Source organism: Myodes glareolus, chromosome 17, assembly GCF_982192425.1.
Source record: "Myodes glareolus chromosome 17, mMyoGla1.1, whole genome shotgun sequence".
NCBI classification, from domain to species: Eukaryota; Metazoa; Chordata; class Mammalia; order Rodentia; family Cricetidae; genus Myodes; species Myodes glareolus.
Window position 1 is genome coordinate 20634791 of NC_142042.1, and position 18462 is coordinate 20653252.

General features: G+C 46.0%; 1 protein-coding gene and 1 long non-coding RNA gene across 4 annotated transcripts in view; one reads left to right on the top strand and one right to left on the bottom strand.

Annotated features, from left to right (window-relative positions):
- Positions 1–16829, bottom strand: part of LOC146891183 (alcohol dehydrogenase 1-like) — a 44619-nt gene extending 27790 nt beyond the window's left edge. Inside the window, exon 1 of one of the 2 annotated variants that reach the window (XR_014997531.2) lies at positions 16519–16829. Coding sequence is in view for 1 of the 2 variants with exons in the window: in XM_085677648.2 (XP_085533774.2) it covers positions 16519–16686 (168 nt within the window). In the remaining variant the exon portion in view is untranslated. The remainder of the gene's footprint in view (positions 1–16518) is intronic. The other variant, XM_085677648.2, reaches the window with a different exon arrangement.
- Positions 1566–16828, top strand: LOC146891184 (uncharacterized). 2 transcript variants are annotated; one of them, XR_014997533.2, is made up of 4 exons: positions 1566–1846; positions 9046–9463; positions 9546–9681; positions 16273–16828. It is a non-coding gene; the product is annotated as an uncharacterized LOC146891184 (long non-coding RNA). The 2 variants fall into 2 exon arrangements; XR_014997532.2 differs by having other exon boundaries at positions 1567–1846; positions 9546–9725.
- Positions 16830–18462: the final 1633 nt, after the last annotated feature.

The window sequence follows — 18462 nt, forward strand, 5'->3', positions numbered from 1 at the left end:
TTCTAACAGATGACATCATTACGATGTGCTGAGGGTATGAAGTTGCCTTTCTAGCAGATGACGTCATTTTTTAAAAATAAAATCAGTGGGCTGCCATCTAGTAAAAAAATAGGAAACACTTTATATCTCAAAAATATTCATGCACAATGAAGAGCTTAGGGTTATTTTTAGAATTTTTCATGTAATATTGTTAAAATATTATTGATCCTATGTAACTAAAGCTATGGAAGGCAAAACCCAGGGTTAGGCAGCAGGGGTTAGGGTAGGAGGGTTTCATATAAAATTATAGAAGAGGGCTGGTAAGTTGGATGAGTGGGTAAAAGAGCTTGCTGCCAAGTTTGACAACCTGAGTTCAGTCCCTGAGATCCCACATGGAGAAGGGAGAGACCAGACCTCCTCAAGTTGTTCTCTGATACACACACACACACACACACACACACACACACACACACACACACACTTCAATTAATCAATAACATTATAGTTTACATAAAGCAACCTGAGAGGAGAAGGCAGATCTAGATTGTCTTGGGAAGCCTATGGAGGTTGATGAACCACAAGGAGCTACCAGGGAACTTTGAGGGAAGTGGAATCTTGTATCTTGTTTGTGGACAGCAAATAGTATAGAGGCCAAGGCTCAAGGAGTTGTACAAAAAAAAAATGGGAATGAAATGAATATATTTATGTGGATAGTTGATGTGAGTAGTAAATTAAAAATTAACATTATCTGTCATCATAGAGATACAAAGCCTCAGAGACTCCAGGCTTGGAATTTACCCATCATTCAGTGTTGCATTCCTTGAAATGTCCAAGCTATGGGAGAAAGAGTGACATGGTACTATGAAGAGCCCCTGGTGCCATCATTTTCTCTTATTTACACTTACTTGAACTTATTTTAGGGAAAATACACTTGAACTTTTTATGTGCAACGTAATACCTCACTGCCATTCTATTCACATTTGCTTTCACAAGGGGTGAGTCTATGCAAAAGAAATGCAGAGCCTTGAACCTGATTGTTCATTCATTCATTATTCATTCATTCTTTATCCCCTGCTTTCCTCTCCTTCTACTCAGACCCCCAGATAAGGCATCCTGGGAGGATATTTACTTTTAACACAGGAGTAGACAACACATTTAAATCAAGACTGGAGTGATCTGGTTTAACACTACTAGATGCTGTCAAGGTAGCTACGATCCCTAGCCGTGGGGCTGTACAATTCAGGTGTGGGGTAAATCAGAACCAAAGCTCAGATAAGCATGATCCTTCGTTTTCTCTGTTTTGCTTTCACTGAAAGGGAAATTTCTCAACATTTGTTGGCAGAGTGACTACTTTAAGAACTGCTTGTTTGGATGCACTCTTACAGAGCTGTAAATCAGGATTGTAATATTTCCATTTAGCACGTAATTCAGGGTATTAAACAAGTTCTGCTCATGTCTGATGTTTCCCAGTGAGTGCCTAAGTTAAAAACAAGCCACAACAATAAAAGAAATTCCTATGTATACTCCTACTTAGCAATTTGACAGAAAGCTGTAAAGTCAGTATTATGATATCTTTCAGGCTTTTTACACAAATGATTTCACCTGCTTTTCTGCAGCTGCCAACTCCCACATTAGTGCAACTTTATTCAAATAGGACTCCATGCGATCGCCCCTTTCAAGTCTTACAGCGAGCGCTTAATGGAATTGTCAACAGTAAGTGCTTGTGTGTGCCGCAGCTGTGTGGCACAGGCTTTGATCCCCTCTGTGGAAGCTACAGGCAGTCATTTCCGCCCCGTTCTACCAACTGTCGCCGACCTTGGCACTTCTCACTCCAGGGCTTGCAGAGCCACAAAGTCGCGAGGATGTAGTAAGTATTTTATTGAGTTATGCTTGTAGGTGATGGTACTAAAATAGGCCCCAGCCGTAGAGCCGCTGGCAGTTCAGCAGTTCTGTAAGCTCAGAGCTTTCTGTCAAGGAAGACGCAGCAACGGGTTTGTTCTGCTTTGTATTAGAGCCTGTCCATCTGCCTTCGACGTCCCTATGCCTGACAGATGTCTAACCAGGGTGATCCTGCAGCGAGACATCTCAACCAGGACAGGCGAGAGTGGACGGCTGGTGACTAGTGATGGCTTTGGGACAACTGCCACTGTCAAACCGAGATATGCGCTAACCCGCTGTCACGGCGATTGCACGGGTTTTATATGACAATGGGCTCAGCTGGCACCACAAAGATGTTGTCTCAGATTTCTCAGATGACTGCCATGATCAACAAAAAGTCAGCACCTCTGCTATCACAAATAGAAGTGAACATTTGAAGGGTGAGGATTTGGAAACTGGCAAAAGTTGAAGCTAGGCACTCTGACCTTGCTCAGTTACAGCCTCTTCCTTTCACCTTCGACTGTGGCCTTAGTTGGGCTTTTAAATACTTCCCCAGTCCCTTGAAATATTATGTCATGCTCTGTCACCTCTGCCTTCCAATCCAGACCTTGTTCCCCACTTACATTTTATTTTTAAGAAACATTTATTTATTTATCATGTACACAGTGTTCTGCCTGCATACATGTCTGCACACCAGAAGTGGGCACCAGATCTCATTCTAGATGGTTGCATGTGGTTGCTGGGAATTGAACTCAGGACCTTTGAAAGAGCAGTAAGTGCCCTTAAGCTCTGGGCCATCTCTCTGGCCCCTGCCCCATTTACTTCCATTTTGGCAGGCATTGTCTGCAAGTTCTGTGACCGTGGTCCTTCAAGGTGGACTTTTAGCTCACCCCCCCACCCAGTCATGCTATAAGGCACTGAGGAGAAGTGCCCAACTTGTGCCTCGGTGGAGGGTTGAAGGTCGGCCTCCATCCCAGTTAGCTCCTCTGGTCTTTGACATAGTGGTCACAACTATACATTTTAAAGCTAGCAAAGACGCAGCTTTAAAAGTACTAGCTCTTTCAGTATTTAGCACCTTAGCATCAATAAGTGCACTCTGAGGTACATGATTAGGATCAAGTTTCCCCTGAGAGCAAGGTATCAGGAATAGTTGTCTTACCTGCGATTGTGCTTTCAGAGGGAAGCATGAGCCCAGTACTAAAGCTGTGGTCTGGTAGTTTCTCCCTAGCAAAGGATCCCTACTGCTGATGGAGATGGTGTTGCAAGTATTTTACCTGTTATCCCCCCCCCGACTCCATTGTTATGCGTGTATATACCATTTTGTAAGTGTTTGTATTAGAAATGTACGTACATGCGTACACAGCATCCAAGGTGTGCAGTCCGGTGTGTCTTCCGAATGAGGTCTCAGAAGTATATCACTACAATGATTCCTATGATTATTCTAGGCCTGGCATGTCACGCACACACACAATCTCAGCAGGGGGGAAGTCTGAAACAGGAAGGTGGCAAGCAAGTGTGTGGGTTAGACCTTGCACACACAAACAAGTAAATCAATGACAATGAACACACTAAATGTACATTTTATGTCGGGCTCTTTATCTTTTGGTGAAATGAAGTGCTCAGTTTCCTGGGGTCGCCTTGAACGTCTCCCAGGGCATCAGACAAAGGCACACTTGGGCACATCTGAGCAAAGCTGCTTTCCTCTCCTGTGTCTCCATGTTCATGGTGCTGTCTTCTCTTGCTGCCGAGAGCCCTTCCTGGTGGGCTCAGGGCTACCAAAAGGCCTGGTGTTATTTCTCTAACTTAGCCAATAAAACAAATGCCATGACCTTCGTGCGGGCCTCCTCATCTGATAACCCATTCCGAGCCAAGACTAGGAGTCCAGTTTCAGCTCCTCCATCCCAGCCCCATGGGCAGACCTGTAACTGCAAATCACCTGATCTCTTCACCACACCTCACCTCCTCCCTGCTTCTGTCTCCTAATCCAGAGATGAAGGAACCTCCAGAGTCTCTCGTCACGCAGGGACAGCCACTACCCTGAAAAGCAAAATTCTAGGGTAATTTCTGACTCGTCACGCTTGGTTGACAAATTAAGTTGTGCCTTGGCTCCGCTCCAGCTTGGGCAAATGGTTACTTCGCAGAGAAGCAAACAGGACCCAACAGCCTTTTCTTCCCACAGTGCCCTTCCTTCTCCTGGCACCCAGTCCTGGGAGGCTAAGAAGTTCAGGTTGGACTCGTGCGTGAATCTTCTCTCTCTCTTGTTTCCATCCCAGAGACCCTAACTCCAGAGTCACTGGCTTCCTTTCATAGTCTGTATCTTGTCTGTCTTTCCATCATGTAACAAGCCCCATTTGTCATGGCAGAAGTGAGAAAAACTCTCCCCTATTCTGGCCGAAATTACGTTCTCCAAACAAACAAACAAAAACAAAATAAGAGGAGGGGAGGAAGAAAAAAAGGAAGAAAGAAAATTTCCCTTTCTTAAAAGCCCTACGTTTAAAATTTTTTACCTCATTTCAGAGTGTCAGGCAGTGAGTAGACACAATCTTGGGCCGTATTTATTTGGTCGCCAGTCATATGGTTAATTCCGGACAATTGAGAAGATTTTCCTAATTTTCTGAAAAGTTGCTACACTGGCATCCAAAGCAGCTGTACCAGCTTGCACTCCCACCAGCTATGCAGGAAGGAGTGTTCCCTTTACCCCACAACCTCTCCAGCATAAGTTGTCATCAGTGTTTTCGATCTGGGTATAAGATGGAATCTCAGAGTTGTTTTGATTTTCACTTCTCTGATGACTAAGGATGTTGAAAATTTCCTTAAGTGTCTTTAAGCCATTTTAGATCCCTCTGTTGAGAGTTCTGTTTAGGTTTGTACTCCATTTTTATTATTGGATTAGTTGTTTTTCCGATGACCAATTTCTTGAATTCTTTGCATATTTTGGAGATCAGCCCTCTGTCCGATATGGGGTTGGTGAAGATATTTTCCCATTCTGTAGACTGCCGTTTGGGCTTGTTGACTGTGTCCTTTGCTTTACAGAAGTTTTTCAATTTCAGGAGTTCCCATTTATTAATTGTTACTCTCAGTGTCTGTGCTACTAGGGTTATAAATAGGAAGTGGTCTCCTGTGCCAATGCATTCAAGTGTACTTCCCACTTTCTCTTCTGTGAGGTTCAGTGTGGTTGGCTTTATGTTGAGGTCTTTGATCCATTTGGACTTGAGTTTTGTGCATGGTGATAAACATGGATCTATTTGCATTCAGTTATGCCAGAATCGTTTGTTAAATATGTTTTCTTTTTTCCATTTTATATTCTTTTTTGCTTCTTTGTCAAAAATCAGGTGTCCGTAGGTGTGTGGATTAATATCTGGGTCTTCGATTCACTAGAGTGGATAGAAAATTTGAGTTTTTTTCAGATCTCTCTCTTTGCCTTGCCCAGAGCGGAAGGGCATTTTGCTGATGAATACAAACATCTGCTTCCTCTCCTTCTGTACGCTACGCTTGTCATCTTCGAATCCAGTTGTACCGGTGAGGCCTTGCTGAGTAGCCCACACTGCCCACATAGCTGTGTGTGAAGAGCAAATGAAGAGATCCTGATCTCTAGCCGTCTAGACAAGTTGTACGCTGCTAAAACACACAGCCATCCGTGTGTAGCTGTGTTTACACATTCGCCCTATGTGCCCTTCCTCTCAAAAGAAAAGAAAAATGGTATTTATCCTTCCATGTGGTCACAGTCCAGGCAAAACCTCACCGTATACACAGGTTGAGTTCCAAAGGTTTCATCTTAAAAAAGGAGAATAGGAAGAGACAGTGAAGGGAGAGAGAAAGAGCGAAAGGAGAAGAGGGGGTCAGGAAGGAAGGGGGTTCACATAATCCTTCTTCCACGGCATTAAAGTGTCCTTGGAGCACTACCAGCTAACTGGACCGAGGCAAAAGACAAAGAATGAGGCAAAATATTTCATAAACTCTATCACAAATTTTAAGAACTGTGCCTTCTGAAAATGTGAGGGTCTTTGCTCTGTGAGGCTTTCTGAATCTCAAACTGTACTGGAAGAATAAACCATTCCTACTGCACTTTGAGGGTCCTTTTGTCCATTTTCTTTACAAAGCTTCTGTGGCTCGGTGAGATCATATAGAGTAAATTATCTTAAGTTGAGAAAAGCAAAGGTCTCCTGAGAGTGTGCCGTCTCTGCGGGACAGACAACCACAGTCGACGAGGTAGCTAGAGAGGGAGCTGCACTTTGGAATGCACGTGCTGATCTGGGCGTCTTGATCAGAAGTGTCGTAATCTGCAGCATAGAGCCTCCGGGAGGCATGTTATTAGGTTATCCTTGTAGGAGAGCCACCGCCTCCTCACAATAAAGCCAGAATCACTGCACAAGGGGCCTGCAGAGTGAAGACCACAGGCAGGGTGGATTTCCCATCTGTATTGAGAAACACATTGTTTGAGGTATACCATGTCCACTCCACCTTTGAATCATATCACCTTTACGGTGCCAAAAGAAATAGGGAAGTATTTTATTTCCTTTATCCTTCCACTCTCTGTATGTCTCTTCAAAGTGGAGGACACAATTGGCGACTGAGAAATCTGGCCCTCTCTCAACTGGCAATGAGTGGTCCTCCCAGCCCTTTAGAAGTACTTTGCTCTTCCTAGCCAGACCCCAGTATCACTGCTTTCCTTTCTCCATCCACGATTTTCCATGAACGTAATATTTTGCATAAAAGACATTGGGAAAATGTGTATGCCATTTTCTTAGTTAGAGTTTCTATTGCTGTTATAAAAAAGAAGAAGAAGAAGAAGAAAAGAAAAGAAAAAAAACGTGACCAAAAGCAGCTTGGGGAGAGAAGTATTTATTTCAGTTTACTCTGAAATAGACAGTCAGGTCACACTCCGCCCTTGGGGGAAGTTAGGACAGGAACTCAAACTGGAGACCTGGAGGCAAGAAATGAAGCAAGGACTATAGAGTGCTGCTTACTGGCTTGGTCCTATGTCTTCCTGGGTCTGCTCTTGTATAGAGCCCAGGACCAGCTGCCCAGGGGTGGCACTACCCACAGTGACCCGGGCCCTCTCACATCAATTATCAATCAAGAAAATGTCCCACAGACTCTCCTAGATGTCAATCTGATGGAAGCGTTTTCTCACTGAGGTTCTTCTTCCCAAACTGTGTCAAGTTGACGAAAGCAAACAAAACGGCAACGACAACAAAATCATGGCTAAAATATTCTGTGATAAGAAAGCAAACTGTAGAAATAGAACTGACACCTCTTCTATCATCCATCTGGGGACAAACTAAAGACATCAAAAAAAAAATTCTGGAGCCAAAGTCAGGGGGTGGGGGACTTGTTGAAAACGAAACGACAAAAGTCAAAAGCAAAAAGAGAGGAAAACTCCATTCGATTGATATCTATTTAGCCCTGTTATGATAGGGTCACATATTGAACAAAGTCAAACAAGAACAATCAGAACCATTTCACCCTATAGAGAATTTAAGGAAGAATGAAACCTGACAGAGAGAGCCAGACTAAAGAAAATTTGCAAATGGGATCTCCTAGCATTAAACAATGCTGTCTTGAAACATTAGAATCATAGAGAAATGGGAGAAACAGCAGGGTTTAAGAAGTGCTGGTCTAACCTATGGGAGAGGAGTGGATACAAGAAGGCTGCCATTCATGAGAATAGGATACAGCTAATAATGGCTCAGGTATGCCCTTGTTACTCTACGTGAGGGTCTCAGAGCAACAGTTGGCCATCACCCTCAAACCTACTAGAGTTGGAAAAGAGTAGGAAACCCAGAAGATCTAGTGAAGTTCAATATACTTTCTAACAAGAGCCCCAAGTAACTCATGAATGCTCTTCATAAGCATGTACATGCTGGATATTCAAAGAATATTTTGAATTAATAAGGTAAAAGTTAAATTACTGCATATGCTCTATACAAATATTCTTCTCTGTTTTGAATATTTATGAAAGGCTTACAAAGTGAAAAACTGGGTCATGGATCCAAAACTCCCATCTCCAAAAGGCAAAAATTATGAGTCGTATGCTCTGAAAACCAAATTAAAATTGGATTACATTGAATTAAAGTGACTAAATGACGGGAAGAAGAAGATATAGTTAAACATTGTCTTGAGGAAGCAATGAAGGGCTCTGGAGTGACTTACTGGTGAGAGCACTTGCTATGCAAGTTCTAAAGACCAGAACTCTAGTGAAAGTTGGGTGGTCGTGGCAGCCTGTCTGTAATCCACAGTTGGGAGACAGCGTCTAATGTCAGGATCAGCTTCCAAACCGCGTAGAACCTTCCTTCTCTGTTGAAGCGATACTGATCATTCTTCAATGGGTGAATTCATTTCTACATCACCATTTCATTCATGCCAATGTGTGTCCTTTCTTCACTTTCATCTCAGCTGTTGCGTGTCACTATGGGAAGAACTATGATTTATCTGACTTGGAGATGCTCGAGAAGAAATTGCACAATGCCTTTGCAGACCGCAGTGGGGTGAAGTCCAGCACCGGATGGGAGGGGTGGTCTCAATGGACAACTTCTAGGGGACTCCTAGGCAGAGACTTTAATTTGTTTGGGGAGCTGCAGAGGACACACTGTTCTCTGGCCTTTTGACATCAGCTGGGAACAGCTCCTTCTGTTCCAAAGGCTGACAAGGACAAGACACACTGACTTCTGGAAAGCGGAATGACCACTGGAAGGCTGAGAAGAAACTGCATTTTAAGAAGCAGCCGTGGGTTTCTCTCTCTGCTTTGAGTCCACCAGTCTTTCACTGACCTGCACCCACCCCATCTATAAACAAGGAGGTTGAATTTGAATAAATTTGAGGTCATTTCTATCTCTGTATAATTATAGCTTCAAAATGTTTTCTTTAGCAGTTTGATATCAGCTTTGCAGTGCAGACTTCAGCTTCCTTTGGTCTGCTTTGCTTTAAGATTGAATCTCTTCGAGCCTGGCACACGCCCTGGCTGGCTCGATGTTTTGTGTGGCTATAAGGGACAGAGAAGGCTGGCCACTGGAATGTGCTGAGAGGGTTAGTGGATGCAGAGGTAAAATGACAAGTGGCAAGGGATTGCCCTTTCACACAAATTGAGCACAGCAGAGAGTTGTTTTGTGTAAATTAAGCGTGAAGATATCCTTGGTAGAAACACACTTTCGCAAATGAAAATGGTAACTGCCTTTGTTCCATCCTTAGGCGCTGCACCCAGGTATCAAATCCCTGCTCTGCTCCGCACATATACACAGTTAACACTGACAAGACAGTGAGCCCTCGTGTGGCTGTCCCTGGCTTTTTGTTCCCCCTTCTTCACAACAGACTCCTCCTGCTGTCAATCTGAACTGGGACTGTGGAAAAATCAGAGGTCCCATTGTGCGAGGAACAAGGCTCTGAAAGCAAAGCTGAGCAAGGGATTGCCCTTCTTCACGGAGCAATTCCTCATTCCTCACACCCTCCGCACGCTGTGCTGAGGTTATCCTTCAGCCTCTCGGAGAACTATTGTGTGGCTTCACCACAAGACAGTGTGAGAGCCTACTGGTGCCACCAGGAGTCCAGTTAGCCCTTCGATTCTACCGCTTTCCACACTTTACCAAACAAGGGGATGGAGCGTGGAATTGTAAGTATCTACCCAAAGGGAAGAGCGTGGTGATGCTGGTGAGATCTTTAAATGTGGTATCCTGCTTATTCTGTGTTCCCAGGAGCATGGAAAGTGCTAATTCTGGAATCTCAGCCCTGAGCTAGTGCCGTCCTAGGCAAACAGACCACACTCCGGACCACCACCCATGAAAAGATTCTTTGCAAAGCAGCCATCAAGTTCTAAGTAGGAGACACTGGGTGAGTCATTGGGCCTCACCAAGAGAATGGCAGCTGCAGTTATGGTAAGCCCTCGTAAGATCCCCAGGTTTCAGAGTGGTCTGAACTCCCCTATCTCCCCGCTTTCTGACTCTAGAAGTGTAATAGTAAAGAGAAATGCATGGACACACCTGAGAACTTTCTCCTCTCAGTATGCGCTGTCCAGGTGACAGGCGCTGTGTGGAATAGTACTGGGAACACTGTTGGTTCATAGACAGCAGAAAGTGGTTTCTCATACCCTAGGGTCTGGGAAGTCGTGTATCAGGAGATGGGTACGCTCAGCGGCTGGCGACAAGTCTCTTCCTGGTTGTACATAGACACTTTTATATGCTGGGAAAGGGAGAGGTGCGTGGGACTCCTCAGGCTTCTTCATGACAACACTGACCCCCTTCCGGAGTGCCCATCTTCATGGACCAGTCATCTCCCTAAGATAACATCTCTCTCCTAACACCATTATTTTGGGGATTAAGATTTCAAATATGAAATTTAAGGGGAAACAAGTATTCTGAACATAGGAACTTTTTCACAAACAGAAATAAGGCATATTGAGATATTTATCCTTCCAAAAGGACCTTCCTGGGATCTGGGTACCCCATGGACTACCACAGTACCAGCCATAGAGATACATGTCTATAATCCCAATAGCAGGGAGGCAGAGGCAGGAGGATTGCCATGAGTTTGAAGCCAGTCTGAGCTACATAGTTCTAGGCTAGCCAGAGTCACAAAATAAGATGTTGTCAAAGCAAGCAAACACACAAAAACAAATCAACAACAGCAAAAAAAAAACAGAAACAATGCAAAACAAAACAATAATAATAGTGCTCCTGGACATTTATAACTTGGCTTGAGTTGGCATGTGTGCAGCCACTGGACATAATGTGGGTGGAGGATGGAGAAGCTGGAGCAGTCGGCACCTCCCAAAAGTAGACTCTCGTTTTCAGTGCTCTGGTCGCTGAGCATTAACTTCACTTTACCCTGCAGCAGACCCCAGGACCCCTGAGAAACACCACTCCAATTCTCCTAGTGGAAGGGAGGCTGAGGAGCACTGAGCCTGCCCGGGGCCCCAGGACTCCCTGAGAAACCCCACTCCAATCCTTTTAGTGGAAAGGAGGCTGAGTAGCACTGAGCCTGCGTGGCAGTCACCTTCTCTGTCCAGGATGCAACAGAGCGGCACACAGCAGACATTTAGGATTCAGAGCAGAAGGAAGCCCCTCACCCCAATGGAGAGCTGCGAGCGCATGCCTCACACGTCACCGTCCTTTCAGAGAAGGCATTGCCTTCATAAGTCCCAATTTCTGGTCATAAGAAATGTCTCCTTTCTTAGCCAAACCCACATTCCACCTGGGAGAAGAAGGCGAGTTCTCTTGCTGTACACAAAGCCCAACGGAAGAAAATCTCCTCACACTTCTCCTACCGTCCCTTTTGCTGTGTAGTTAAGTCACTGAGGCCAAAGGGCAAAGACAGCCACTGCCCTACACAGGCAACAGTTTCATTCCATTGGGACCAAGGCAAAGAGCTCGTTTGGCTTGCCCAAGGTGAGTCCCGAATTAATTGAGAACCTGTGCCACTTTCTGAGTTAATTGAGAACTTTGTACCATTTTCAAATATTCCTTTCACGACTCCTTAACTGACGTGTGACTTTGTTCCAGAATGGGATAAAAAGGCTGGCAAGGGGACCTTAAATCCTACGTCCACTTGCTTTACCTGAGAGAACTCACGCTTTCCTACAAGGGTTCCTAACTCAGGCACAAACCCTCAGTTTGGGAATACTTGCCGGAGTGGAGAAAAGCAAGCCATGGTGGTTTGTCTTCTGTTTTTAAATCTCTGGTAGCTAAAAACTGAGTTAATCATTCACAGAGTTCAGTGCACCTTAAAAACTGACGGTTAGTGACACAAAGCACTTTGTTCTTGACTTTCTCTAAGACAGGTGGTGAATATTAGTTTCAAGAGGAAAAAAAAACCAGCCAGTACTAGATCCCAAATAGACCTCAATGTCAATCAGCATGGAGCCTGTAATAGCTATAAATCTTTAAAAATGGAACATAGCCATTCATGTGCAGTCCAAGAACCTGAAAGGTGTTGTATAAAACACTTATCTCAAAACAAACATTCGAAGTGATTGCCATAAAAACATGTCAGGTTCCAGGGCTGAAGAGATGTTCTGTGGATAAGGGTGCTGGCTGTGAAAGCAAGGAGACCCAACTTCAGATTCCCAGTCCTCCCCACAAAAGCCACAAAAGGCATGGCTGCATCTTACTATAACCCCAGCACTGGGAGTAGCAAAATGCAGAGCCTAGGTGCTTGCTGGCCATCTGGCCTAGACAACACAGTAAGCTTCAAGTTCACTGAGAGACCCTGTTTCAAAAGCACAGGTGTCCAATGATAGAAGAGAGCTCTAACATGCCCCTCTGGAGCCTACATGTCCACATGGGCATGTGTCCCACCCCTCAGCATGTTAGATTTAACATCCCCCTCTGGAGCCCACATGCCTACACAGGTATGTGTCCCACCCCTCGGCGTGTTAGATCTAACTTCCCCTCTGGAGCCCACATGCCTACACGGGAGTGTGCCCCACCCCCTCAGCGTGTTAGGCTCCAGCCCTGTTTGTCAAAGAGCAAGACCGTTCATCTCCACCTTTCAGAGAAAGAAGCTGGGTGCTGGATGAAGAAACAGGATTGATGCTACACCATGGAGGGTAGGTGTGACCTGAGATGATGTAAAACCCAGTGCCTGCTGGGTAAGGGTCCCAAGAGTGCTTCATCCATAGTGTGTGTCCTTGCAGAGGAAACGGAGTGTCTTGTCCTGGTCATCTGCCTCGTCAAGATTCCAGACTTGTTCAAATACAGATGCCTGATGTGCTTGTAGGAGGGACGGTAGAGCAAGCGCTTTGCTGATTTCACATTTACTCTAATTTCCCCGTAGCATGCAGCTTATCAAATCCAAAAGCTTGCTCCATTAGTTCTTGCTCATCATCATCGAGGGTGAGTCTGTGTGGCAGCTTTGAGAAAAGGGGCTGCGAACTAGTTTTGAGATTAAGGAAGCCTGTGTGTTCTTCACACTAACACTCCCCAGGGTGGTAAAGAGATTAAGCTGCTTTGGGTTGGGCAGCGTGAACTCGGCCTAGTAACAGTTGTATTTTGCCGACCAGAGTGGGGGGAAAATGCCCAGTTCGTATTTTTGATCATGAGGAAAATGGCCGTTTCGTCAACCTGACAACATGAAGTTCTTGTGGGCTCTTCCAACAAGAGGAGGGGTCGAGGTGAAGCCCTCACAATCGACAGACAATAGAAATGATGCCTGAAAACACAACCTCATTTCTCCTCATTGAAAGGAGACCCAGTCAGGTTTTATGAAGTAGGTTTGGTTTTTATTGGTGAGTGATTTGAAGAGCAATTCTCTCCCGTTCTGGCTTCTGCTACTAGTTGGCAGACCTCGTTTATGACTCTGGCACTTACCACATGTTGCTAACTCTCTTCTTTCCCCTTGCCCTTCGACCTGGGGGTAGTAACAGTGTCCTCTTATCACAGGACCCTGGGTCCTTTATTACCCAGGTGGGGTGACTGACCTTGACTACACATGGAAAAAATCTTCACTAATCTACTTTCGTTTGAACTCTAATTTACTCTGGCAGCCCTGCTCGGTCCCTGACCCAGAGTTCCTGCCTTGGAGCTGCTAATCCTTGGCGCAGACTGTAGGCCGTTACCTAATGAACACTCAGGTTTCTGGCCTGTCCTCAGAGAAGTCCACCGGGGGGAGGTGGTGCTGGTGAAGGCGCAGGTGGGCAGGGAGAATATAAAATGACAAGGAACCATGAAGCGCATGCCCTGGCATCGCTGAAGTAAAGGCCAGTTTCTCAGCCTGGAATCATTTAGAACCTGGACGTGAGTGAGTCCTAGGCTGATGAGAATGTTGATGTGTGAGGAGGGAGGAGGGGGGAATTGAACAAGAGTAAACGCAACACACTAAGAGACGGGTGTGGGATCACAGTAGAGGAGTAAACGTTTTCCTGCAATAACCCCCTCACAGTCGGTGCAATCGTCTATAAACTGGACAGTGGTTTATGGGCTGAACGGACCGTTTGGGAAGCAGTTTCCAGGCACTTACATGAATAAAATGGAAGGGCATGTGTTTCATAGGGTGCTCCATTAGTCCAGTATTTTAGGGTGTGGTGTTTCTGTTGAGCACAATTTTTTTTTCCTATGGCTTCATTTTCCTAAATTCTACTGGAAAAGAGAAACAAAACTCAACTGAAAGTTTATCCTGCAGCATGTATGCGTGTGAGTATGCAAGGTGTGTGTGTGTGTGTGTGTGTGTGTGTGTATGTGTATGTGAGAGAGAGAGAGAGAGATGTGTGTGTGAGAGAGAGAGATGTGTGTGTGTGTGTGTATGAGAGAGAGAAGTGTGTGTGTGTGTGTGAGAGAGAGAGAGAGAGAGAGAGAGAGAGAGAGGAGGTGTGTGTGAGAGAGAGAGAAAGAGAGAGAGAGGTGTGTGGAAGAGAGAGACAGAGACAGAGAGACAGAGATTGAGAGAGGGAGAGGGAAAGAGAGAGAGAGAATAGTTCTTCCTAGATTAATTGACTGGCCAGTTTCCAGCTCCCTTTTCCCCTTAGCTCCATACTGCCACCTTCTGGTCTTTTAGAGATCCTGCAGAAGAAACCAGTTCTTCACGTGTACTTCAGAAACTGTTGGATGTCAGTTCTTATGCCAGCAGCAGGTGATAGCTGAATAGACTCATGGAGGAACAGACATTCAAACTTAAAAATAAAGCAGGACATGGTTCACACAATGACGGAGTCACGCCCAGGTTCTGGAGAGCACATGGGTGCCGGTGACGGGGGTCAGAGCAGATGTACTATAGAGGACTAAAGTGGATCCTGAAGAATGAGCAGAGATTAGTGAAGACAGATGTGGGACGAGAGGCGATCATGGGAGGAGGGCCTATAGAAAGGACCCAGGGAAGAAGATGTCCCGGAGGGGTTGGTGCGGCAGCCACAATCAGGGAAGAAGATGTCCCGGAGGGGTTAGTGTGGCAGCCACAATCAGGGAAGAAGATGTCCCGAAGGGGTTAGTGCGGCAGCCACAATCATCTAATTTAATGCACCCTGAATGTTCCAGGATGGTGCAGAGGCAGTGAGATGTATCTGCTGGTACAAGGCACTCCAATTCTGCTAGGAAGCCCAGGGGTCAAGTGCAGTCCCCGAATGTCTTCTAAGCAAAGGAACCCTGTGCATGGGTTGCCTCTCAGATATCTAGCCCGAGAGATTCATCTCAGCAAGGAAGCAAAAGTCAGCCCATGGCGTTTTCCCAAGTTCTCACTGACCCTAAATCGGATGAAAATAACAGGATAGCAAAATGTATACTGATACTGGCAATTTCTCCAAGGGGAGTGAACATTACAGCACAAAAACTGTAAGTCACATAGGCTATGGTTCTGGGTGGGTTTCCTCTTTAGTTTTGGTGAATACTAAGTTATTTTTTAAAACTCAAGAAATCTAATACCATGATAGGGGGGTAGGGAAGTAGCTGGGTTAGTAGATTGCTTGCCTCATGTGAACAAAATCCTGGATTTGATTCCCAGCATCTCGTGAAGCACCTCTAACCCCAGCACTCCAGGCAGGAGAGTCGGACGTTAGAAGTCATCCTTGGCAACATAGTGAGTTCCAGACTAACCCAGACTGTATGAGACCCTGTGCCATTAAAAAATGATGACCCTCAGAGTATCATTAATCTTGTCTGTAATGAATGATAAGGCTGAACAAAGTCCATGGCAATTAAAGCCTGACTCTTGGATAACATAGAATGAAGAAGTGAATTTACTAAATCTACAGCAAACGGGGGGGGAGGGGCGGGGTGGACTAAAACAGGGAAGAGCAGAACCCAACAAGGGAAGCCCCAGGCACCAAGACAGTCGGCAGCTGTGACTGACAAATAGAGGGTCCCCAGCAACCGTGTTCTGCTGGGGGAGACTTCTAATTAGCCGTTCTCACCACGGGAAGTTCTTCACATCTTCTGGAAGATTGTATTTTTTATTTTTTATGTGTGTATAGGTGTGTGTTTCTGTAGTGTGTGGGGGTCCTCTTGGAGACGAGAAGAGAACAGCAAAATCCCCAAAGCTGGAGTTACAGGCAGTTGTGAGCCACCTAGCATGGGTCCCGGGGACTGAACACAGACCCTCTGCCAGAGCAGGGAACACTCACTCTTAGCCATTGCGCCGTCTCTCCAGCCCCCGACCACAGGCATTCTGATGTCATGAGAGAAACTGAATGGCTGAATCTTTGGCTCTGGGAGGGGCCTGGAAATGTGCACCCCCAGCTGTGTTCAAGGCCAACATCCTCTCTAATGACACGCCTTCCTTCTGCTCTTAAGAACGTGGTGTCTTCACCTTGGATCCTTTTGCCATTTTCTGCTCCCTTTCTCAGAGGGTCAGGGGCCAGCGCATCATTGACAAGGAATCTTGGAGAACACACTAAGATAATCATGCCTGCGCCTGTAATTGGGGCTCCAGAACCAGTTTCTGGGGAGCTTAAAGTGTGCATGCCAGTTTGCTAATTCACATTGTTGTCTTCTGTTTTAGCCTTACACAGGGAAAGAGTGAACATCCAGAGATGAGGAAGAAAGAGTTCCTTCTCTGAGAACAGGGAGGAGAGGAAGAGGGGCTCTGAGCACACCCGTGGCGGCACCACACACCCGTGGCGGCACCACACACCCGTGGCGGCATTACACACCCATGGCGGCGTTACACACCCGTGGCGGCACCACACACCCGTGGCGGCGTTACACACCCGTGGCGGCATTACACACCCTTGGTGGCACTACATACCATCTGCAGTGGCATTCTCCCTCTGTGGTGGAGGTACTGCTGCCCTTTCAGGGGGACTCCTGTTCTTCTACTCTCACGTGAACAGACATCAGCGGTGCTGAAGTAGGGTTGAGCACCGTGGCCAGGACACCGCCTCCCGAGTACCACATCCTGTCCATGACAGGACATGCGCTGAGTCTCCAGGGGAAAGATGCTCGCAAAGGCTTGGGTTTGCTCTTCCTTTACGCAGAAAGAAAGAAAGAAAGAAAGAAAGAAAGAAAGAAAGAAAGAAAGAAAGAAAGAAAGAAAGAAAGAAAGAAAGAAAGAAAGATCCCCTTTAGTATTTGTAAGAACAACGAGAGAGAGAGAGAGAGAGAGAGAGAGAGAAGCACCTCCTCCAAATCTGCTCTACAGGAGGCACGTGTTCTGGATGGCACAAATCTGGGTGAAAGGTGAAGGGAGAGGAAGGGGGAGAAGAAGAGGGGATCAATTGCTGCACATTCTCTGGGGAACCATGAGATGTGTAAATGGGCAACCAGGGAAGAGCTACATGGTGTCCAGGTTTTCCGTCTGAGGGAGGAGACCACGGAGAGATTGGAGGACCCCGTTGAGTTACCCTTGATCATTTATGTTGTTGTTTCTACCATAAAGGTGAGGTGATGGTGTCACACCATCCTCTGGCAAAGTGCTGGACATGGACCCTCAGTGACACTCCATCGTGCAAATTTTGGAAATGGGGGGGGGGGGGCTAGATTAAAGTTCAAAGAGACCACGCATTGAAGGTATCCTGAGTTGAGGGGGAAGATTTTAGGGGATGACTGACTGACTGTCCTCCCCGTTAGTCTCCTCCTCTTCTGGAAATACTGTCTAAGGTACTGACACCAAAGAAACAAGTCTCCCCCCTATAAAAGTCCTCAGTGTTCTAGACAAGGGCAAACTGATCCTTGGATACAGTGCCCCCCACCAACTGCTATTAGAGCCATCAGCTATTCCTTGCAGGTTAGCAACTCGGAAGTACTTTATCGAAAGAGCCGAGAAAGAGTGTTCTTCAAACAAGACAGAGCCTTGATTGTGGGAAAATTAGCTTTAAAGATGAGTTGATACTCCCCACCCCCACAAAGGGATGACAGGGCTACAGAGGTGGCTCATGGGCAAACCGTTTGGCATGCAATCTTGGGAACCTAAATTCAGACCACTAGAATGCACACAAAGCTGGGTGTGTAAACCTGGGTGTGGCCGTCATGGCTAAAATCCCAGTTACAGGGCACACAGCTGGTAGTGAGCCCTGTCTCAAAGGAGATGGAAAGTGAGAACTGACAGCAGCAGTTGCCCTCTGACCTTTACACACGCGTGCCATGGTGTGCGTGAATATGTACATGTATGCACATGCTTTTTTGAAAGGGACGATGGGGATTCCGCCAGGCTGAGCAGATAACAGGAATACAAAGGGGCTTCCAGATGGTGTCAGAACCAGCACCCTAACACCCTAGTCCTCTGTCACACTAATCCTCTTGAGCATTCCTTTTGGATTTGGACAGGTGCTTCCCAGAGCTCTCAGTGGCTCCCTTGGGAGAGCCTATTTCTGATTCTCTTTCCCACACTAAGGTACTAGACTAGAAATAAGGGATTAAAAGTTTAATTCTTTTTTTAAAAAAATTATTCTTCTTTCACACAGTTCATAATGACTAGAAGCCTCTCCTCCTCCACCCTTCCCAGCCACCACCCCCCAACCTCCCCTCTCCCCCAGATCTTCATCAGAACCTTTGAGAGCTGAGACTACATGCGAAGGGTTGTGGGGTGTGTACAGGAAATAGGTGTTGAGGGCTTCCATTGGAGGTGGAGCTGGGATCAGACTGGGCTCCCTGGATCCCCCCTTGCGTGAGGTCATAGCCGGGTCATCATCTACAGTGTTCGCCTGACTCCGTGCTTGTTTGCTATATGGGAAAGCTGGTTATATAAGAGGTC